The sequence below is a fragment of the Anoplopoma fimbria genome, chromosome 2 (genome assembly GCF_027596085.1).
Source record: "Anoplopoma fimbria isolate UVic2021 breed Golden Eagle Sablefish chromosome 2, Afim_UVic_2022, whole genome shotgun sequence".
Classification (NCBI taxonomy): Eukaryota; Metazoa; Chordata; class Actinopteri; order Perciformes; family Anoplopomatidae; genus Anoplopoma; species Anoplopoma fimbria.
This window is the reverse complement of record NC_072450.1, coordinates 8032445-8048162: the sequence shown is the minus strand read 5'-3', so window position 1 is coordinate 8048162 and position 15718 is coordinate 8032445. Positions and strand designations below refer to the sequence as shown.

At 39.5% G+C, this 15718-nt stretch overlaps 2 protein-coding genes across 3 annotated transcripts in view; one reads left to right on the top strand and one right to left on the bottom strand.

The window, feature by feature from the left end:
* On the top strand, nt 1-7455 carry anp32a (acidic (leucine-rich) nuclear phosphoprotein 32 family, member A). 2 transcript variants are annotated; one of them, XM_054620330.1, is made up of 8 exons: nt 1-360; nt 2988-3137; nt 3228-3350; nt 3447-3645; nt 3763-3872; nt 3954-4008; nt 4853-4864; nt 5676-5758. In XM_054620330.1, exons 1-8 carry the CDS (start codon nt 307-309, stop codon nt 5756-5758), a joined length of 786 nt encoding a protein of 261 aa, XP_054476305.1. In that variant the 5' UTR covers nt 1-306. The 2 variants fall into 2 exon arrangements, with proteins under 2 accessions (XP_054476305.1, XP_054476295.1); XM_054620320.1 differs by having other exon boundaries at nt 5-360; nt 4853-7455.
* An 839-nt stretch (nt 7456-8294) lies between these two features.
* The window catches only part of coro2ba (coronin, actin binding protein, 2Ba), a 39128-nt gene continuing 31704 nt past the window's right edge, over nt 8295-15718 (bottom strand). The window contains exons 3-12 of the mRNA XM_054613045.1: nt 15576-15692; nt 14667-14816; nt 13784-13948; nt 12590-12706; nt 12316-12420; nt 11235-11331; nt 10989-11101; nt 10462-10552; nt 9282-9421; nt 8295-8435 (exon numbers count right to left, since the gene is read on the bottom strand). Coding sequence (XP_054469020.1) covers nt 8301-8435; nt 9282-9421; nt 10462-10552; nt 10989-11101; nt 11235-11331; nt 12316-12420; nt 12590-12706; nt 13784-13948; nt 14667-14816; nt 15576-15692 — 1230 coding nt within the window. The 3' untranslated portion in view covers nt 8295-8300. The remainder of the gene's footprint in view (nt 8436-9281; nt 9422-10461; nt 10553-10988; nt 11102-11234; nt 11332-12315; nt 12421-12589; nt 12707-13783; nt 13949-14666; nt 14817-15575; nt 15693-15718) is intronic.

Sequence of the window (15718 nt, the reverse complement as noted above, 5' to 3'; positions counted from 1 at the left end):
TAAACTTAAGTTAACAAACGACCAAACTTCAACAACAAAAGCCCCACCCAGCTCCACGGGGCGTCTCCATTGGCCCGCCCGGCTGTAGCTCCGCTCCCTGCCCGTCCTCAGAGCGCCATTGGCCGGCGGTGACGACAATCCCGAGCCGAGGGCCCGCCCACCGAGCGGATCAAGTTTGAATGAACAACAGTCAGTCAGCTCTGGAGGTGGTAGTTGCATTTGCGGTAATTATTTAAAAAAAAAAAAAAAAAAAAAAGAAAAAGAAAAAAAAAAAAAAAAAAGAAAAAGTGTTGCATCGCGTCGAGGATGGACATGAAGAAGAGGATCCACCTCGAGCTGAGGAACCGCACTCCGTCAGACGTAAGTCGGCTTCTCATCCCCGCTGGTGATGTTCCTCTCAGCTTAATGGAGAACGGGGTTCTTGTGATGCTTTGGCGTGGGGGGGTTGGGAGAGAGAGAGAGAGAGGGAGAAGGAGAGAAAGAGAGAAAGAAAGAGAGAGAGAGACAAAGTTTCCCTGCAAGTTAAAGAAGACGATGGAGACGTCGGGCCACAGTGCTGCTTTGTGGAGGCTGGGGCAACTTTTTGTGTTGTGCACGTCTTTTGATGTGCACTTTGAGAAATGCACATCTTATTTTTTTTATTATTTTTTATTATTAAAGCCACTGATGTATAAACAAGGCACAAAGCGGTACGAGGAGCCACATGTGTAACTTTTGATGCACAAACGCGCCTTTTCTTTCCGTTTTTAATGTGCGTTGAAATACAGTTTATAAGCTGTGCACTGGGAAGGATGCGGACACTCAAAGTCATGACATTATCAATGATGTGCATAACAGATCACAGCCTCTTATTGTCGCCTTGCAAATGCATCCTACATCTTAATAATAATAATAAAAAAAGGAGGTACTCCACCTGGACGGGTGGTGCGTTTCTGCAGGAAGTGCATTGAAACATTGAAGCATCACACACACTGGTGAGCCTGCAGCTCTTTGCAGCCAACAACTGGAGCACAGATGGCCGAAATAAAGCGGTGTTAGGGCGGACTGTCACCAGCCTGCAGGCCGGTGCGATGGCACAGAGAGATTACCCCGCAAATGTAGTGTTTTTTGTTTCTTTACACACATTGCTCTCTGTGGGGATCGAACTCGCGTCCAGCAGCCACAATGACAACAAACAGAGGAACCGCGCTGTTGCTCTAGTTTTTTTTTTTTTTTCTCTCCAGAACTAGGACAAGCCGCCATTTTACCAATGAAACAAAGGCAATCAGAAAAACACCGACTATCCGGGTTCATTCGACATCAAACGACGACCGACACTTCATACCTTCACATTTTACGCGCCATCGGCTCCAGATCGGAAACTGTTTATTACGCACTGGCAACAATGTATCGTTTTGCCCGGCAGATATCTAATCCGACCCGACTGCCCCTCCTACTCACACACGACCCTGTGCACGACTTGTTTTGTCTATTCCCTCTGAACCAGTCACACACATGTCTTTATTATGGTTTAACTATAATAAATAATACAAATAAACATCTACAAAACGACGCGCACGTCTGTTTCACATTGGGGGAGGGGAGCTGAAAAAAATGTGATTTTTTTTTAATTATTTTAAATGTTTTCGACGGGTTATTGATGGACTGTTTTATTTAATAGTTCCGGTCCTTGTTGCTGATTGGCTGAGTCACGTACCAGGCCGGGGACATGTAACAACAGCACACCTGTGACCGCACATCAGTCAGATTAAATATCAATACGCCAACGCTCACAAAGCCTACTGTCCTATGTGATGTGTTTATCAGGACTACAGTCTGTCTGTTTAACAGTAGGCTACCCAACATTTGGGTTCATGTGTTTTATTTTCATTTAAAGGTCCAGTCTTATGATATCATCAGTGTTCAGATGTTTTACTAATGAATTATAGAAATACCACAGTGTAGGAATACTCTTACTCTTATAAGTCCTGCATTCAAAGCGCTACTTATGTAAAAGTAAGAATACATTGCAATTGAAATCTACTTGAAGTACCAAAAGTATACATTATTTAGTAAAGGCAATTTACTATAAAATAAATATTGGACTATAATTATTGTTAATTAATAGTTTTGTGTGCATTACTTTGATGTTGCAGCTGGTAATAGTGGGGCTAATTTGAAATAACCAAAATTAAATTCCAACTATGACGGTTGTGTTGTCATTTATAAATAACTGATTGATTGAAATACTCATGTTATGTAAAAGTACCTCAAAATCGTACTAAATACAGTACTTGGGTTCCTGTTGCCTACTTAAATACTTTCAATCACTGGTAGAAGTTTACTTAAGTAAAAATAGCAATACCACACAATATAAATACTCCTTTACAATTGTGCTACAAGTCTTGCTTTGAAAGTTCAAGTATTATCAGCAAAATACTTAAAGTATCATAAATAAGAATACTCAGGCATCAGAATGTTATGTTGTAATGTATACTGTTCAATCTATATATTAAAGTACTTGAGTAAAGAATGTACTGTGTACTAGCAATAAGTCACATTTCCTGCTTATAAGGCTTTAAGGTTGATGTAGTCCGATAGCTTTCTCCCTAAATAAACTTTTAAACCTTTTTTATTTAAGAGGTCTAGTCAGGAAATGTACTTCCCAAAAGCTGAAGCACAATCAATGTAGAATGCCAAACACTACTTGACATTTTTTTGTTTGTTTATTTCATAGTCGGTATTATTATTATATTCCTTTATTGTCCAAAGCAACAAGAAAGTCACATTAAACTTCAGTAGGAATAAGAGCTAGAGGTCCTCAAAGTTCTAAGTGCATCCCTCCCAAATCAAATAAAAAATATTATCAAAAGATTTTTAACCTTGAAATAGCTTAAACTTAATGTAACATTTGTGAACACATACTTATATTTGATGCACTCTGTATTTGTCCTTATGTATTTTAAAATGTAACAATCGCTGATGAGATGCATTTGCTTGTTCTGCAGGTCAAAGAACTTGTTCTAGACAACTGTCGCTCAAATGAAGGAAAGATCGAGGGTCTAACAGACGAGTTTGAGGAGCTGGAATTCCTCAGCACAATCAATGTCGGACTCACGACAGTTGCTCACCTGCCGAAGCTAAATAAACTAAAAAAGGTGGGTGTTTATCTCTGCACAAAACAAGCCTGTGACTTACAGCTTTAAAAGGTTTTTGCATATTTTGACCGTTTTTTAATTGACCCACAGCTTGAACTCAGCGATAACAGGATCTCAGGGGGGCTCGAAGTTCTGGCAGCAAAATGCCCCAAACTCACACATCTCAACCTCAGTGGCAACAAGATCAAAGACCTCAGCACAATAGAACCTTTGGTGAGTGGGATTCAGATGTACTTAGGGAAAAAAAAAAGCACAATATTCACAACAGTCTGTTGTTATTATTCATCACTTGATTTTTCTTTTTTACAGAAAGAACTGGCGACCCTGAAAAGCCTAGATCTGTTTAACTGTGAGGTGACAAACCTGAACGAGTACAGAGACAACGTCTTCAAGCTTCTACCCCAGCTCACGTACCTGGACGGCTACGACAAAGACGACAAGGAGGCGCCGGATTCTGATGCTGAGGTCTACGCGGAGGGCTTAGATGATGATGAGGATGATGAAGACGGTGAGTTTAAGGCTTCACCTACCGTCGTGTATTCTTTCTGGCATCTCTTAAAGTTGCTGTTTGAACATTTGGCTAATTATTAACAACTAACAACCCACTGGTTTCACCAATATGCAGATGAGGAGGAGTATGATGAAGACGCACCACCAGGAGACGAGGAGGAGGAAGAGGGAGAGGACGACGACGAGGAGAATGAAGAGGAGGAAGAGGAGGACCTCAGCGGAGAGGTGAGAACAAATGAGACTTGCACTTAAAAAGGTTCGGTCTGAAATATTTATGCTAACTTTGTCTTCTTTTTTTTTTTAAAGGAGGAAGAGGAGGAAGATGTGAATGACAAGGAGGTTGACGATGAGGATGATGAAGGTGAGTAAGATGGTGGCTGACATTTAAACCCAGAAGCTGTCTCCCAATAACATACTACATGCTAGGTGTATATAACATTAAGTACTTATTGTAATAGTATTCAGTTTTTTGCAGCTCATTTACAAGAAATCTAAATACTTTAAAGGTTTCTCGTAAACAAAATTATTGTTTACTACCTTCAGTGTTACTCGCCAAAACTTATTGTGTGTATTCTTGAGGCCCAACAAAATGGTTGATTAATTTCCTTTCACAAAAAGAATCTGCAAAGCCAATTAAAAAAGATATCAAATATTGTATGCTACTTACTTCCAAGGTTTCTTTGTATTGTGCAAACAAATAGGGACCCACTTGTGAAAACGTTTCTCAATAGTGCTATAAGTGGTCAATAACTCAACAGGAAACATTGTTTAAACTGTTTAAAAAAAATTCCAAACACTGAAATGATAAGATGCAAATGCAATAAAATGTAGACTTTTGAATCCCATTGCTAATTCAACTTAAGTGTTTTTACCCAAACAGTTTAGTTTAGAGGTAGTTTTTTTAAAGCTGCGGGGAAGTTCCTCTGTTTTCTATGCGCATTGCATTGTGGTAGAATAGAGAGAATAGAGAATATAAAGACTTTTCAGATTCATTAATTTTGTCTCAGGCTCGGCTGATTCAGAAAACCTTTATTGTCCATCACAAAGAAATGTAAATCTGTCTTGTAATGTGAACGTTTGCGTAGTTTGAGCCAGCATTGCTGTCGCCGTGACGCGAAAACCTGAATGAGATGTTAAACCGAAAACATTTATTTGCTTCTGTCATTTGTGTCTTTTTAAAATGTGACTCTTTTTTTATTTTTTAGAAGAAGAGCGAGGTCAGAAGAGGAAAAGGGAGCTGGATGAAGAAGGGGAGGAGGATGAAGACGATTGAGAGTCCTCTGGAAGCTGAGTTGTGAACTGTTTTTAAACTTGTGTCTCCCTGTCACTTCCCAACAACCCCATGTATTTTTTTCCTCCAGTTTCATATTGCAGTAGGAGTGTTTTCTTTTTGTAATTGGCAGGTAGACGGGGTTGTCTGGGGAAATAAGTTCAATTTATGTACCTTTTATTGCTCCCGTGTTCCAGTCTTTACTGTCCACTTTTAACTGCTTTGTGGACACCAATTTTGTAATCTCAAATAATAGCAAAGATGAACCTTTTTAAGAAATGTTTTTTTCTTTTCTCACTGTTTGTGTAAGACCAGTTTCTGATGATTCATGTATTTTAAGAGCCCCTCCTTCAAAAGAAAAAAACAAAATGGAACAAAAAAAGTGTGCATGTCTAATACATTTTAAAGTCAACTACTGGATTTCATGTATGGCTGTCCTCTCCTCGTCTTAAACTTATTTTTGCATTGTACTTTTTTTGTTTTTTTTAATATAAGTTATGTATTTGTAGTGTCACCAGTATGCCAATACTCTCTGCTGTCCTGGTGTGAAACTTCTGTCTGAACATGCACAGTGTGACCCCTCACAGGGCATATTTTTAAAATCATAGCAACAAAAATGTCTGCCCTTGTCAAAGCTGCTCCTCCTCCTTAAACCCTCAGCTTTGATAGTTCGGAAATTACGTGTTCTTGTAAATAATGACCAAATCTATTTTTTTGTATTCTCTTTGATGACGGCAGACATTGAACAGACAACTGAGGTGAAACTATGAATTGTAATAAGATATTAAATATGTATGCTGCTTTATCTAAAATACGCAGTGTGAAATTTCTTGGAATTTAAACATTAACTTTGTATGCATAATCTTTCCATAAAGAGAAATGTTCAACATCAGAACTCATTATCGCTTTTCTTCACACAGGTGGCAATGTTTGAATTTTGTGGTGTGGTGTAGAGAAGTACCTGATATAAATGGAGGTTACAACCGCGACATATGTGCATTGAGAATTTATTGTTTCAAAGTGTAAACTCTGGAAAAAGGTCAGTTATTTGGACCTCGTTTTCACTATTACACGTACTGGTCAAATTGGCCTACCTCAGTGATTTTTCACACTATGTTAAATCCACTGTCATCAACCAAATTGTTTTTTCCCCCTCCTCCCATTCACATCAATAAATACCTTTTATATATGTTTTGAAGTTTGTGGTCCTTGTACAACACAGTCAAAGTCAAATGGTGAAGTGATTACAGGATTCCAGTTTTAAGCAATCTGGTATTAATGATGGAAAACCAATGAAGGATGCATTTTCAGCAGAGTGAGACGTGTTAATTTTACTCTTTTTGAACATTATTTAAAGTACTACCAAAGGAAAAATGTAGCAAATTTAAGCTGGGGTTTATTGGCTTCCTATAAAGTTAATTAGTGCCAAACAAAGTGATGGATCTACTGTCTAAACCTAAAATTCTACATTCATTCATCAACTGTACAAAGAGGGTTTCAGTCATTTAAAAAACCTTTTCTGTCCTGTTATCCTACCTTTTATTTTTTACCAGTTGCGTGATTCGTTTTATTCCTCTGTACACCAACAGGAGAAGCCCTGACATAACAAACTCCAGCCCAACTGTCTGATCCATCTCTGGTGGATCCGTTTCCCACTGTCTACTTTCACTGTAGCCTTTAACTTTTCCTGCAAAAAAACATACACATTTACCATTATTGAGTCAGTATACAAGTCGACATTTAAAGGGTTCATATGTTTGTTTCTTAACGGAAACTTTAAAGCATTTGACCCTTTATGTCCCCTCTTCGACTCTTAAATTCAATTCCTGCTATTCATGCAGCAGATTCATCTTTTCCCTTTCTATGTCCATCAACAGCAGAATCAGTAATAAGACACATGGCATTTTTCTTGATAACTGCTTGAACCTGGCTGGCATATTAAAGCTAATCAAATGTGAAACCAGTGCCCACTTCTCTTAAATTTTAGTCTGAAGGGGGAAACTGTTAAATGGTAAAAGAGAGTGATTTAAACTGCAGTGCGTTGGTGGTACAAGTGGAGAAGGAGAGGCAGATGACCTGGAGGCTCTAGATCAAAAGTACACATCTACAGTTAAACACATCGCACTAATAGTGACATACTTAGTTTTAAATGTAAAAGGATGGTTATTATTACAGTTTTCTGCAAGGTTAGGAAAAGGCAAGATTATATTTGTATACCTTATCTGAAGTTATGATGTTGGAGTCAGAAGAACTAATACCATAAAAAGGTACAGGTTCACACCAATCTTGCACCATTTCAATCGGAAACATTCAGCAAAATCTATCTATAGCTTCACAATCATTACTTGCGCAGCCACATCATACAAAAACCATGGGATTAAGAGATTTACATGTTATTAGCTAAAAAGGTAAAATGTGACAAATAAATAGAAGTAAATATACATTACGCCCCAATCCTCAAAATGAGCCCTAAAATCCAATAAAAGCCAGCAAAGCTTCCCTTGAGACTAAATTTGAGTTACACGTGGATCCGTGTCTCCCCTGCTGCTTTCCCAACACTTAAATAGACAATCAAATACTTAAAATGAATGAATTATCCATTCTCCTTAGGAGGAAAGGGTAGCTATGTCAGTGTTGTGAGGTCAAATTATAACCAGTAACATCTGTAGGTGAGAAAAGAAGCAACGGGATAAGCAGCTCTGTAGGAAAACATGATCCATGTCTGCAAAAGCTCGTCTCGTCCGTCAAGTGCAAAAGTATTTCACACGTCAGCCATTTTGAGATGACGTTGCAGCTCGCTGGGTCTAAGGCCTGGTGGAAGGAAAATAGGAGCCAGTGACAGTCTTTTTATCCTTTTGTTTTGCTTCAGCAGAAAAAAACAACAACCAAGGATAAGATGGTAGTTTGGTCATTACAGGAGGATGAGTGTAGTTTTTTTTTTTTTAAAAGGGGATCAAGGTATTGCATTGTGAATGACGGGGTAGGCACAGTGAGACAAATTCTCAGAAGGTCTGGCAGAAACTATGCAATAACTGATCATAACACTTGAGTGTGCTCGAACAAGAGTAAGTTGTAAAACTAGATAATACCTAAATGGATTTGAAATGTTTTCTACCAGAGGTTGCATGTTCAATCCACGAACGCTGCCTTGTCTCATCATGTTTGTCACTATTACATTATTCCAGTAATTGCACCAGTTAAGACATTATCCAACACTTCATATTATCATATCATATTATTGTGTGAACTATGCAGGGCAGCAGGAATGAAGTTATGATTTATCAAAAAAGAGGCATAGGAGGGCTCAGAAGCTTGTCGGAGGTCAGAATTTGGGGGGGCAAAGGGAGCAGCTTTGCCAGTCCAGGAGGCTGAGAGGTCAGAGGTCAGACGTTGTTGGGGCTAACGTTCTTCAGGTTGTTGAGCTCCAGCTCCAGTTGGCGTATTCGCACGTCCTTGGTGGTCAGCTCCTCCTTCAGCCGCCGCAGTTCATCCTGCTGCCGGAAGAACATCCGCAGGAGCTACGTAGAGAAAAACAGGAACTCGTGCATGTGACAAACACACTTTAACATCCAAGTATGAAAAGCTATCGTTAATACGGGAGGTTGGGAAAATGTAGAGTCGCTTTTTTACCTATTCAATTGACTACATCGACCGAATCAATCGTTCCCTTTCAATCCAGCTCGCATGCTCCTCATTTGTCATTTTATTTGTTGAATTTGGATCTCCATAAGCTGGTAAAGCTCCTCTTTGTTGGGTCAATAGGTGAAAACAGTCCAAAACAGAACATATTCTACATAACATGGACCAAGCTCTGAAGTATGTGGTGAAATCAACCCAACCCATCTCATCAAAGTATCTAAAGAAACACTGGACAACAAATAACAAAACACCAATCCTTAATGCTATAAGTTTCACAGCCGCTATTGCTACCGTTATCTTCGCCAGGGGATAATGATATGGGTTGTCTGTGTGTGTGCATCTCTGTGTCTGTCCATTGCTAATCTTGCATACTGCTGCACCAAACTGTTTAATATTGGCCCGCCTGCATGGAGCAGGTGCCGACATCGCCCTGGATTACAATGAAACCGTATCTGTTGTGTGTGATGTGCCAGTGACTAGAGTCTAGACGGGCTGTTAGTCAATTGTGGGTATTATTCATTCACCAGGTGGTCATTGCAGACACACCTGGTGGAGCTGTCTAGTTCAGTTTGCTTCTATGTTCATAGTTAGTTGTAATGCTCTGACTCCTCCCTTACAACTGTATTCTAAACCTATTTTTATTAACTTATTCTATAATAGAGGAACAACAGAATAGAGTACTGACAGCTGTGTAAAGTCATTCACAACATAAGCTGTCCACACACCTCGTTCTCCGTCCTGGGCGGAATGTTCTCCAGCAGGTCGATCCCGTTCACTACCATACTCTTCTTCTCCTTCACTGGGGCCTTAAACACTAGCTGGTTTGGTCGCTGGTAACCCTCCTTCAGGGATATTAAGACTGGGTCTGTTTGCAAAAAAGTGAGCAAAAACATGTGAAAATCCACCTTCTGAAAACACTGTCGCCTCCTGTACGTAATGCTCCATGAAATTCAAATCAAATCAATCAAGTTTCATGATTTTCATAAATGGAAATATCTGTGGGAGTTTACATCATATTGGTGAAAATACAAGCCATATGTTTAGTGAGTCTGGTGATGAGTTGGCAACGGAAAACCAAACAAAATAAATGCAGTAATTGAAGGTGTCAGTATTTCATCACAATGGTTTACTGTAGCTTTGTTTCTTTAAGTTCCCGTACAGACACCTTTAAAATATGTAAAAAATACTCTTCTATGATTAATAGTTTGTTTAACATAGTTTTTCTCATAAAAAAAGTAATATTTCTACAATAGAAAAGTCTACTCTTTCTTCTTTATTGAGAAATTCTGGATCTGGCCTCCCCCTCCTCAAAACCGCTGCTCGCTCTAGGTTGAGTATTGCACATAAAGATGGCAACTCGGAGCGATGGCTTCTTTGTCTGGTCTATTTTCTCGATTAGAGGAAAAAGTGTGTGTGAGACATGAGACTATAACATATAATGATACTATATACATGACATATATTGAATCTAACATATTAACATCCTTTATTTATTTATGCTGTTTGTTATATTGATAACTTGTGACTGGAAGTGGCTGACCCATAGTTAGTGGATGTTTTAATTTTTTTCCTGGTTTTGTGACAAAGAATCCCTGTCGACATGTGTTTTAATTTGTGTGTTGGACAGCCACTGGCTTTCAAATTTAAATTAAGTTTGCCCAGTTTTGTTAAATTTCAAATTTGAGAGATGTGCATTGACATCGTCCCCTACGGTAGAGGAAAAACATGCACCATAGTAACACACTTTACACAGATACAAATCAGTTCAGTCAAGGTCAGACATTTTCAGGAGACATAAATATAAGAAAAACACATTTTTGTGCAGGATATCTTTAAATATCTGTGCTACATAAGACTTCAAGCACATCGCATCACCAAATGAAGGTGATGAAACGTGTTGTTTACCTCTATTAATGCCGCTCAGCCATTCACTTGCTGACATTGCAGGTTCTGTTCCTGCCGTCATGGGGTAGATGTCCTCCTGGTATGTGTCTGACTGTAAACCAGGAAACACCACAGATATTCTTGTTTAACTCATTAGATTTGGAATCTGGGAAAAAAGGTCATATAACTGTCTTAAACAAGATTTCTTTGTCTCAAAGCATAAAATGTAATCTAACACTTACTGGATTCCTCTTTTTGTTTTTGGTCTCAAGTAAAAAAAAAAGAAGATCCAATTGTGTTTAGATAAATTAAGTCTGTCCTTGTTAGCTCTCATCTCTGTTTAGCTAACATACTCACTGTGTATTTCTGCTTATTACATGCCAGAATATTGTAAGTGTTGCCAGGAAAGGTTAATCACAATCAGACAAAAACTACATAATGGCTTTTTCACCCATTATGTGCTGCATAAAAGTGACACATTGCAGAAATGATTAATAATGAGAGAACAGAGTAGAATCAGTTCATTCCATTCATTCCCTCCCACTCACCCTTCTTGGTACAATCATGGAGATGGGCTCGATCAAACCCTTCAGGGTGACGAGCTTGTAGAAGCGGAACACCTCACAAGCTCCCACATCCAGCCCGTGCTTTGGCATCACACCTGCAGACAAGAACAAGACGCCGCTTTGATAACATGACGCACTTTCCCAGAATTCACGGCCAATTGACGTCACATCAACATGAGGGAAAAAAAGCAGGAGAGATCATATATTGTAGGTCAACTGATGACTTACCGAGGCCTTTCTGTGGGGCCGGGGACCGGTACTCCATCAGGTACTGGAAGTACGGCTTCTCTGTGCTAATCTCAAAGTAACGGATGTTGCCGTCCCCCTGCAGAGGCATCAGAATGTGTCTATTACACCACAGTTCAAGAGGAAGCTCTTCAAAGTTTCAACCAAGTCACATTTTTTTACATTTGGCTTCTTAGTGCTTTAAGTACAGCCTAATCTGATTTTGTGCTATGCAACGACTACCAGAATAAACTGTGCTATATTAGATTTAAATTAATCAAATGCCTCTTTAAATGTTTTGCCTACAATTTTGAATCCCCAGAGCGAGTTGCAAATTAAGGGACGGTATTGAAGACGAAAGCAGTACAAATGTATGTCTTGTAGAGCAACCATTATACCAGTCCGAAACACTAAAAAAGCACTTCTCAGAATAGTTTGTTGTTTAAGCATGTCAGAGAGGAAACTATGAGAAATGTGTTACTTTGCATCTTAAAGGTGATGTGACAGATAGTGGCACAGTTTGAAGAGACATAATTCATTGTGGGCCGGTTGTCCAATAAGCTCAGTACTATACATTCAGGCATTTCTCTTCTACACAAAATCCACATACTATACAGCTTGAATTCACTAAAAAACATTGTGACATCATATATAGTATGAATAATGAGTTAGTGTGTGATTCCGAACAAAGCCTTTTATCTGTTATGAGGCACTTCCTCAAATGTTTTGTACAGGATTCAAAATGGCTAAATTTGCAACTATATATTACTGTTATTATTGTAATTATGTATGTGTGCTCTTTTTACTAAATAAAATGCATTGTTAACATTTGTAGCTTAGTACTTTGTTTGGTATTTGCCATATAACATTTGCACTGATTGCCTTCATCCTGTTACCTTGTCAGTTAAATTCATAACAATAAAAACCTCAATATGCTGTACAGTTTTGTTCATTTGATAGACTTCTTAGTGGAAAAATACACAAAAATGTCAGAGTTCAATGTGGATAAGCTAGTGTTAAATCTGAAAAATAATACAGTCTTGAACAATAAATTCCTTATGACCCAGTAAGGATCAGCGCTGACCTTGCCTGCCAGGTACAACATGTGTGTGTCGGCATCATAGAAAGGAAACAACAGTCCTGAGAGGCCGTCTATGTCCTCCTCCACAATCGGCATGGACAAATCCTCCTGAGAAGAACAACACACACACAATGTGCATTAAACACACGCACACTCACACACACACACACACACACACACACACACACACACACACACACACACACACACACACACACACTAGCTCCACCCACACTATGCATTACTTGCGTGCAGCCATATGGAGGTGTTGTCTGACCTGATCCCAGAGAGCAATCTGCCGGGTGTTCCAGCGTGAAACCCCCGTGGTGAGCAGTCGCTTCATGTTGCCCAGGAACACCACGCGGTTCACGCGGTGGTTCTTACAACAGGCTTGCTGGTGGAGCAGCACACAAAGAACAGAGCATTAATGATACATGCTATGAAATTCTTGTGACTAGCATATTGTTATGCCAATACATATTCAGGATAAAATACATTCTACAATTATTTAGAGGAGGAAACCACCAAGGTTTATAAAGTGGAGACCCTTTAATATTTTATATAATAAGATTTTTATAATTTCAAGCAGTTTTTATAGTTAAATAAAACAGCTAACAGCACACTTTGGACAAAAGTGAATTTAGTATTTCAGGTACAGAACATTTTCATGATTTGTCCTTTTTTCCTAATTTACTCTTCCTGCTGCCTGGACTTGAAAGCCTCCAGTTGGTGCTTGATTCTAATCTTAAACCATTTCATTGTGATCTGGTTGCAAGGTCAAACATTAAGTGGTCTAGACGTGGTGTGGACCAGCTGCATCACTTTGTTTTTTTTAAACAGCAGTAAATATTCTTGAAATTATTAAGAAACCTACAGTCTAAAGATAGAAATTAACCAAATGTTTGTCTTTAAAAACCTAGTTTATGATCGCGTGAAGCTGCAATTTCTCTTTTTTCTTTATAAGAGCGGCTCAAGACCTGCTCGACAACAAAAAGAGACTATGAGGCCAAAATGTGACACCTGAACATTACACAATATGTGGTTATTAAACATCACATCCCAAAACCATCCATATCAGTCTGCTTCTACAACAGCCACTCTTTTGGTTTCAGGCTCTCCACAATGATTTTGCAACCTTCCTGCAGAGATTTGCTCCCATTCATCCATACGCGCATTAACCAGGTCGGGTGCTGAAGTTCAGCAATAAGGCTTAGCTCGCAGTTCATGCCAAATCAGGCTCTGTGCAGGACACTCAGGTTCTTCCAAACATGTCAGCTACTAATATATGGACGCTACAATTTTTAAAACAATGTGGTAAATAAGAGGTTCATTCGAGGGGAAACATATCACCATTACTATCAAATTTGATACAGTGTATGTTGAGGCCAGACAATTTAAAGGATAACTTAATACAAAACGTTGTTCCCTCAATGTGCGGACACATCAAAACACACCACCCCGTCCCGCTGACCTGAAGGACGGCCCCGGAGCGTGGCTCAATGACACGCAGCTTCTTGTCTTTGCAGCTGGTGGCCAGCAGGCTGCCGTCTGTGTTGAAGGACATGCTGATGATGACGTCCGTGTGGCAGTCGATCATTTTCACCGGCTCTCCGATCTCCAGGTTCCAGATCAGGATCTGAGGGAGGGATGGTTTGGGTGGAGCTCTTAGATGGCTGCGCTGCTTGACTCAGTGATGTGATGATGTTGTGATCTTTTTGAATGGAATTTGACTGAGTTTTTCAGGTGAAAAACATCCAAGTGAAATAAGAGCCTATTTTCGAACGTCTAAACTCTGTTCTTTGGAAAGCACAAATTTAGTAATACAGGCCTGTTGAGTGAAATTGATACACAGGGCTGCAAAAAATGATTAGCGATCGATTATCGATTAATCTGTCTGTAAGTGTTTTGGAAAAAATCTAATAATTGGCCTATAAAATGATAGAAAATAGCGAAAAATATTTAAGAGCCCAAGGTATCATCTTTTGACCAAAACCCAGAAATATTCAATTTGCATTGATATAATGAAGAAATGTATCAAGGGCTCATATTTAACAAGCTGCAACCAGCAAATATCTGGAATTAGTGCTTCATAAATGCCTTTAGAATACATTAACAAAAATAATGTTGATTAATTTGCTGTAGATCAACAAATGTATTAATCCAACACAATAGTTATCTCATAAGTAACTCCTGAAATGAGCTAAACACACATATTGACAATATTTAACATTATTAGAGTATCTAAGAGGGAATGTTTCCTTTAACCTGCATTAATATGAGTTAAATCACTGTGCTATCAGTGTTTATTGTGTTTAATTTTGAGTTTGTTGTGTTTGCGGTCACTGACGTGGTACCTTGTAGTCGTAGCCAGCGCTGAAGAGGATGCCACTGCTGGTGGGGTGCCACTCGATCACACCCACCCGTCTGCTGTGGCCGTACAGCTCCAGCACCGCCTCCGTCATGTTGCGTCTCAGACCGCCCTCTGGGATCTCCCATACTCGCACCTGCCATGTTCACACAGGAAATATAAAAGGAATATATATATATAGGGGCCTCGTCAGAAGGAGCACACACACATTTACAGAACAGGTCAATACGTATAGTGCTTTTGTCAGAGGCCTTTTCATCTTTAATCTAATGTGAGCTCTGATCTACAATCAGCACGACACAGCTGGAGATCCCTGTGATCAAAAATAGCACACGGTATCAATGCAGTCCGTTGCATTAGGATTAGACTGGATTACGGCTCTGGCTGGAGGCTCTGTGTCTGACCAGAGGAGATTAAGCTTCAACAAGTGAAAGTACTACACAGGACAGAGTGCTACCCTGGCTTCACTATGCTCGGTACAGTAATGTAACAGGTGCACAGGTTCTTAGTATGTGTCATGTAACGTCTGAGATTAAGAGTATGCAGTCAGTTGCTGAAACGCTGCTGGATTTGTGTTTCGCTCAAAAGCATTTCACATCCGTCATTTGCCATTTTCAGGCCACCGGCTCACAACAACAACAACAACAACAACAACAACAACAACAACAACAACAACAACAACAAGAAGAAGCAGAGCAGCTGCCAGATAAAATCCGCTCACAAGCTTGTGTCCAGTACGAGCTCTCTGAATCAGAGGCCCTCTGGACATAATGACGTGATGACCTCTTTGTGGCTGTCAACCTCAGAGTCTCACAGATACAGGATGTTTTTTTCACATCTTCTTACAATATCATGGTGGAAAGCATTAAAAATGAAAGGGGAGTGGGTCACTTACCGAGGTGTCCTCCGAGCATGAAGCTATGATGTTTTCAAAGAAGGGATTCCACTTGATATCCAGCACATTGCCCTGGTGGCCACACACTTTTGGGTAATGAGAGTCCAGGCGACCAGACTGAAACAGAGAGACAGAAGGTATGT

Excerpts from the sequence above, each read along its gene's own strand:
- anp32a (XM_054620330.1), top strand. The coding sequence starts at position 307 with ATGGACATGAAGAAGAGGATCCACCTCGAGCTGAGGAACCGCACTCCG. Across the intron at positions 3,138-3,227 it reads AGCTAAATAAACTAAAAAAG|CTTGAACTCAGCGATAACAG; the intron begins GTGGGTGTTTAT and ends ATTGACCCACAG. Across the intron at positions 3,646-3,762 it reads TGATGAGGATGATGAAGACG|ATGAGGAGGAGTATGATGAA; the intron begins GTGAGTTTAAGG and ends ACCAATATGCAG.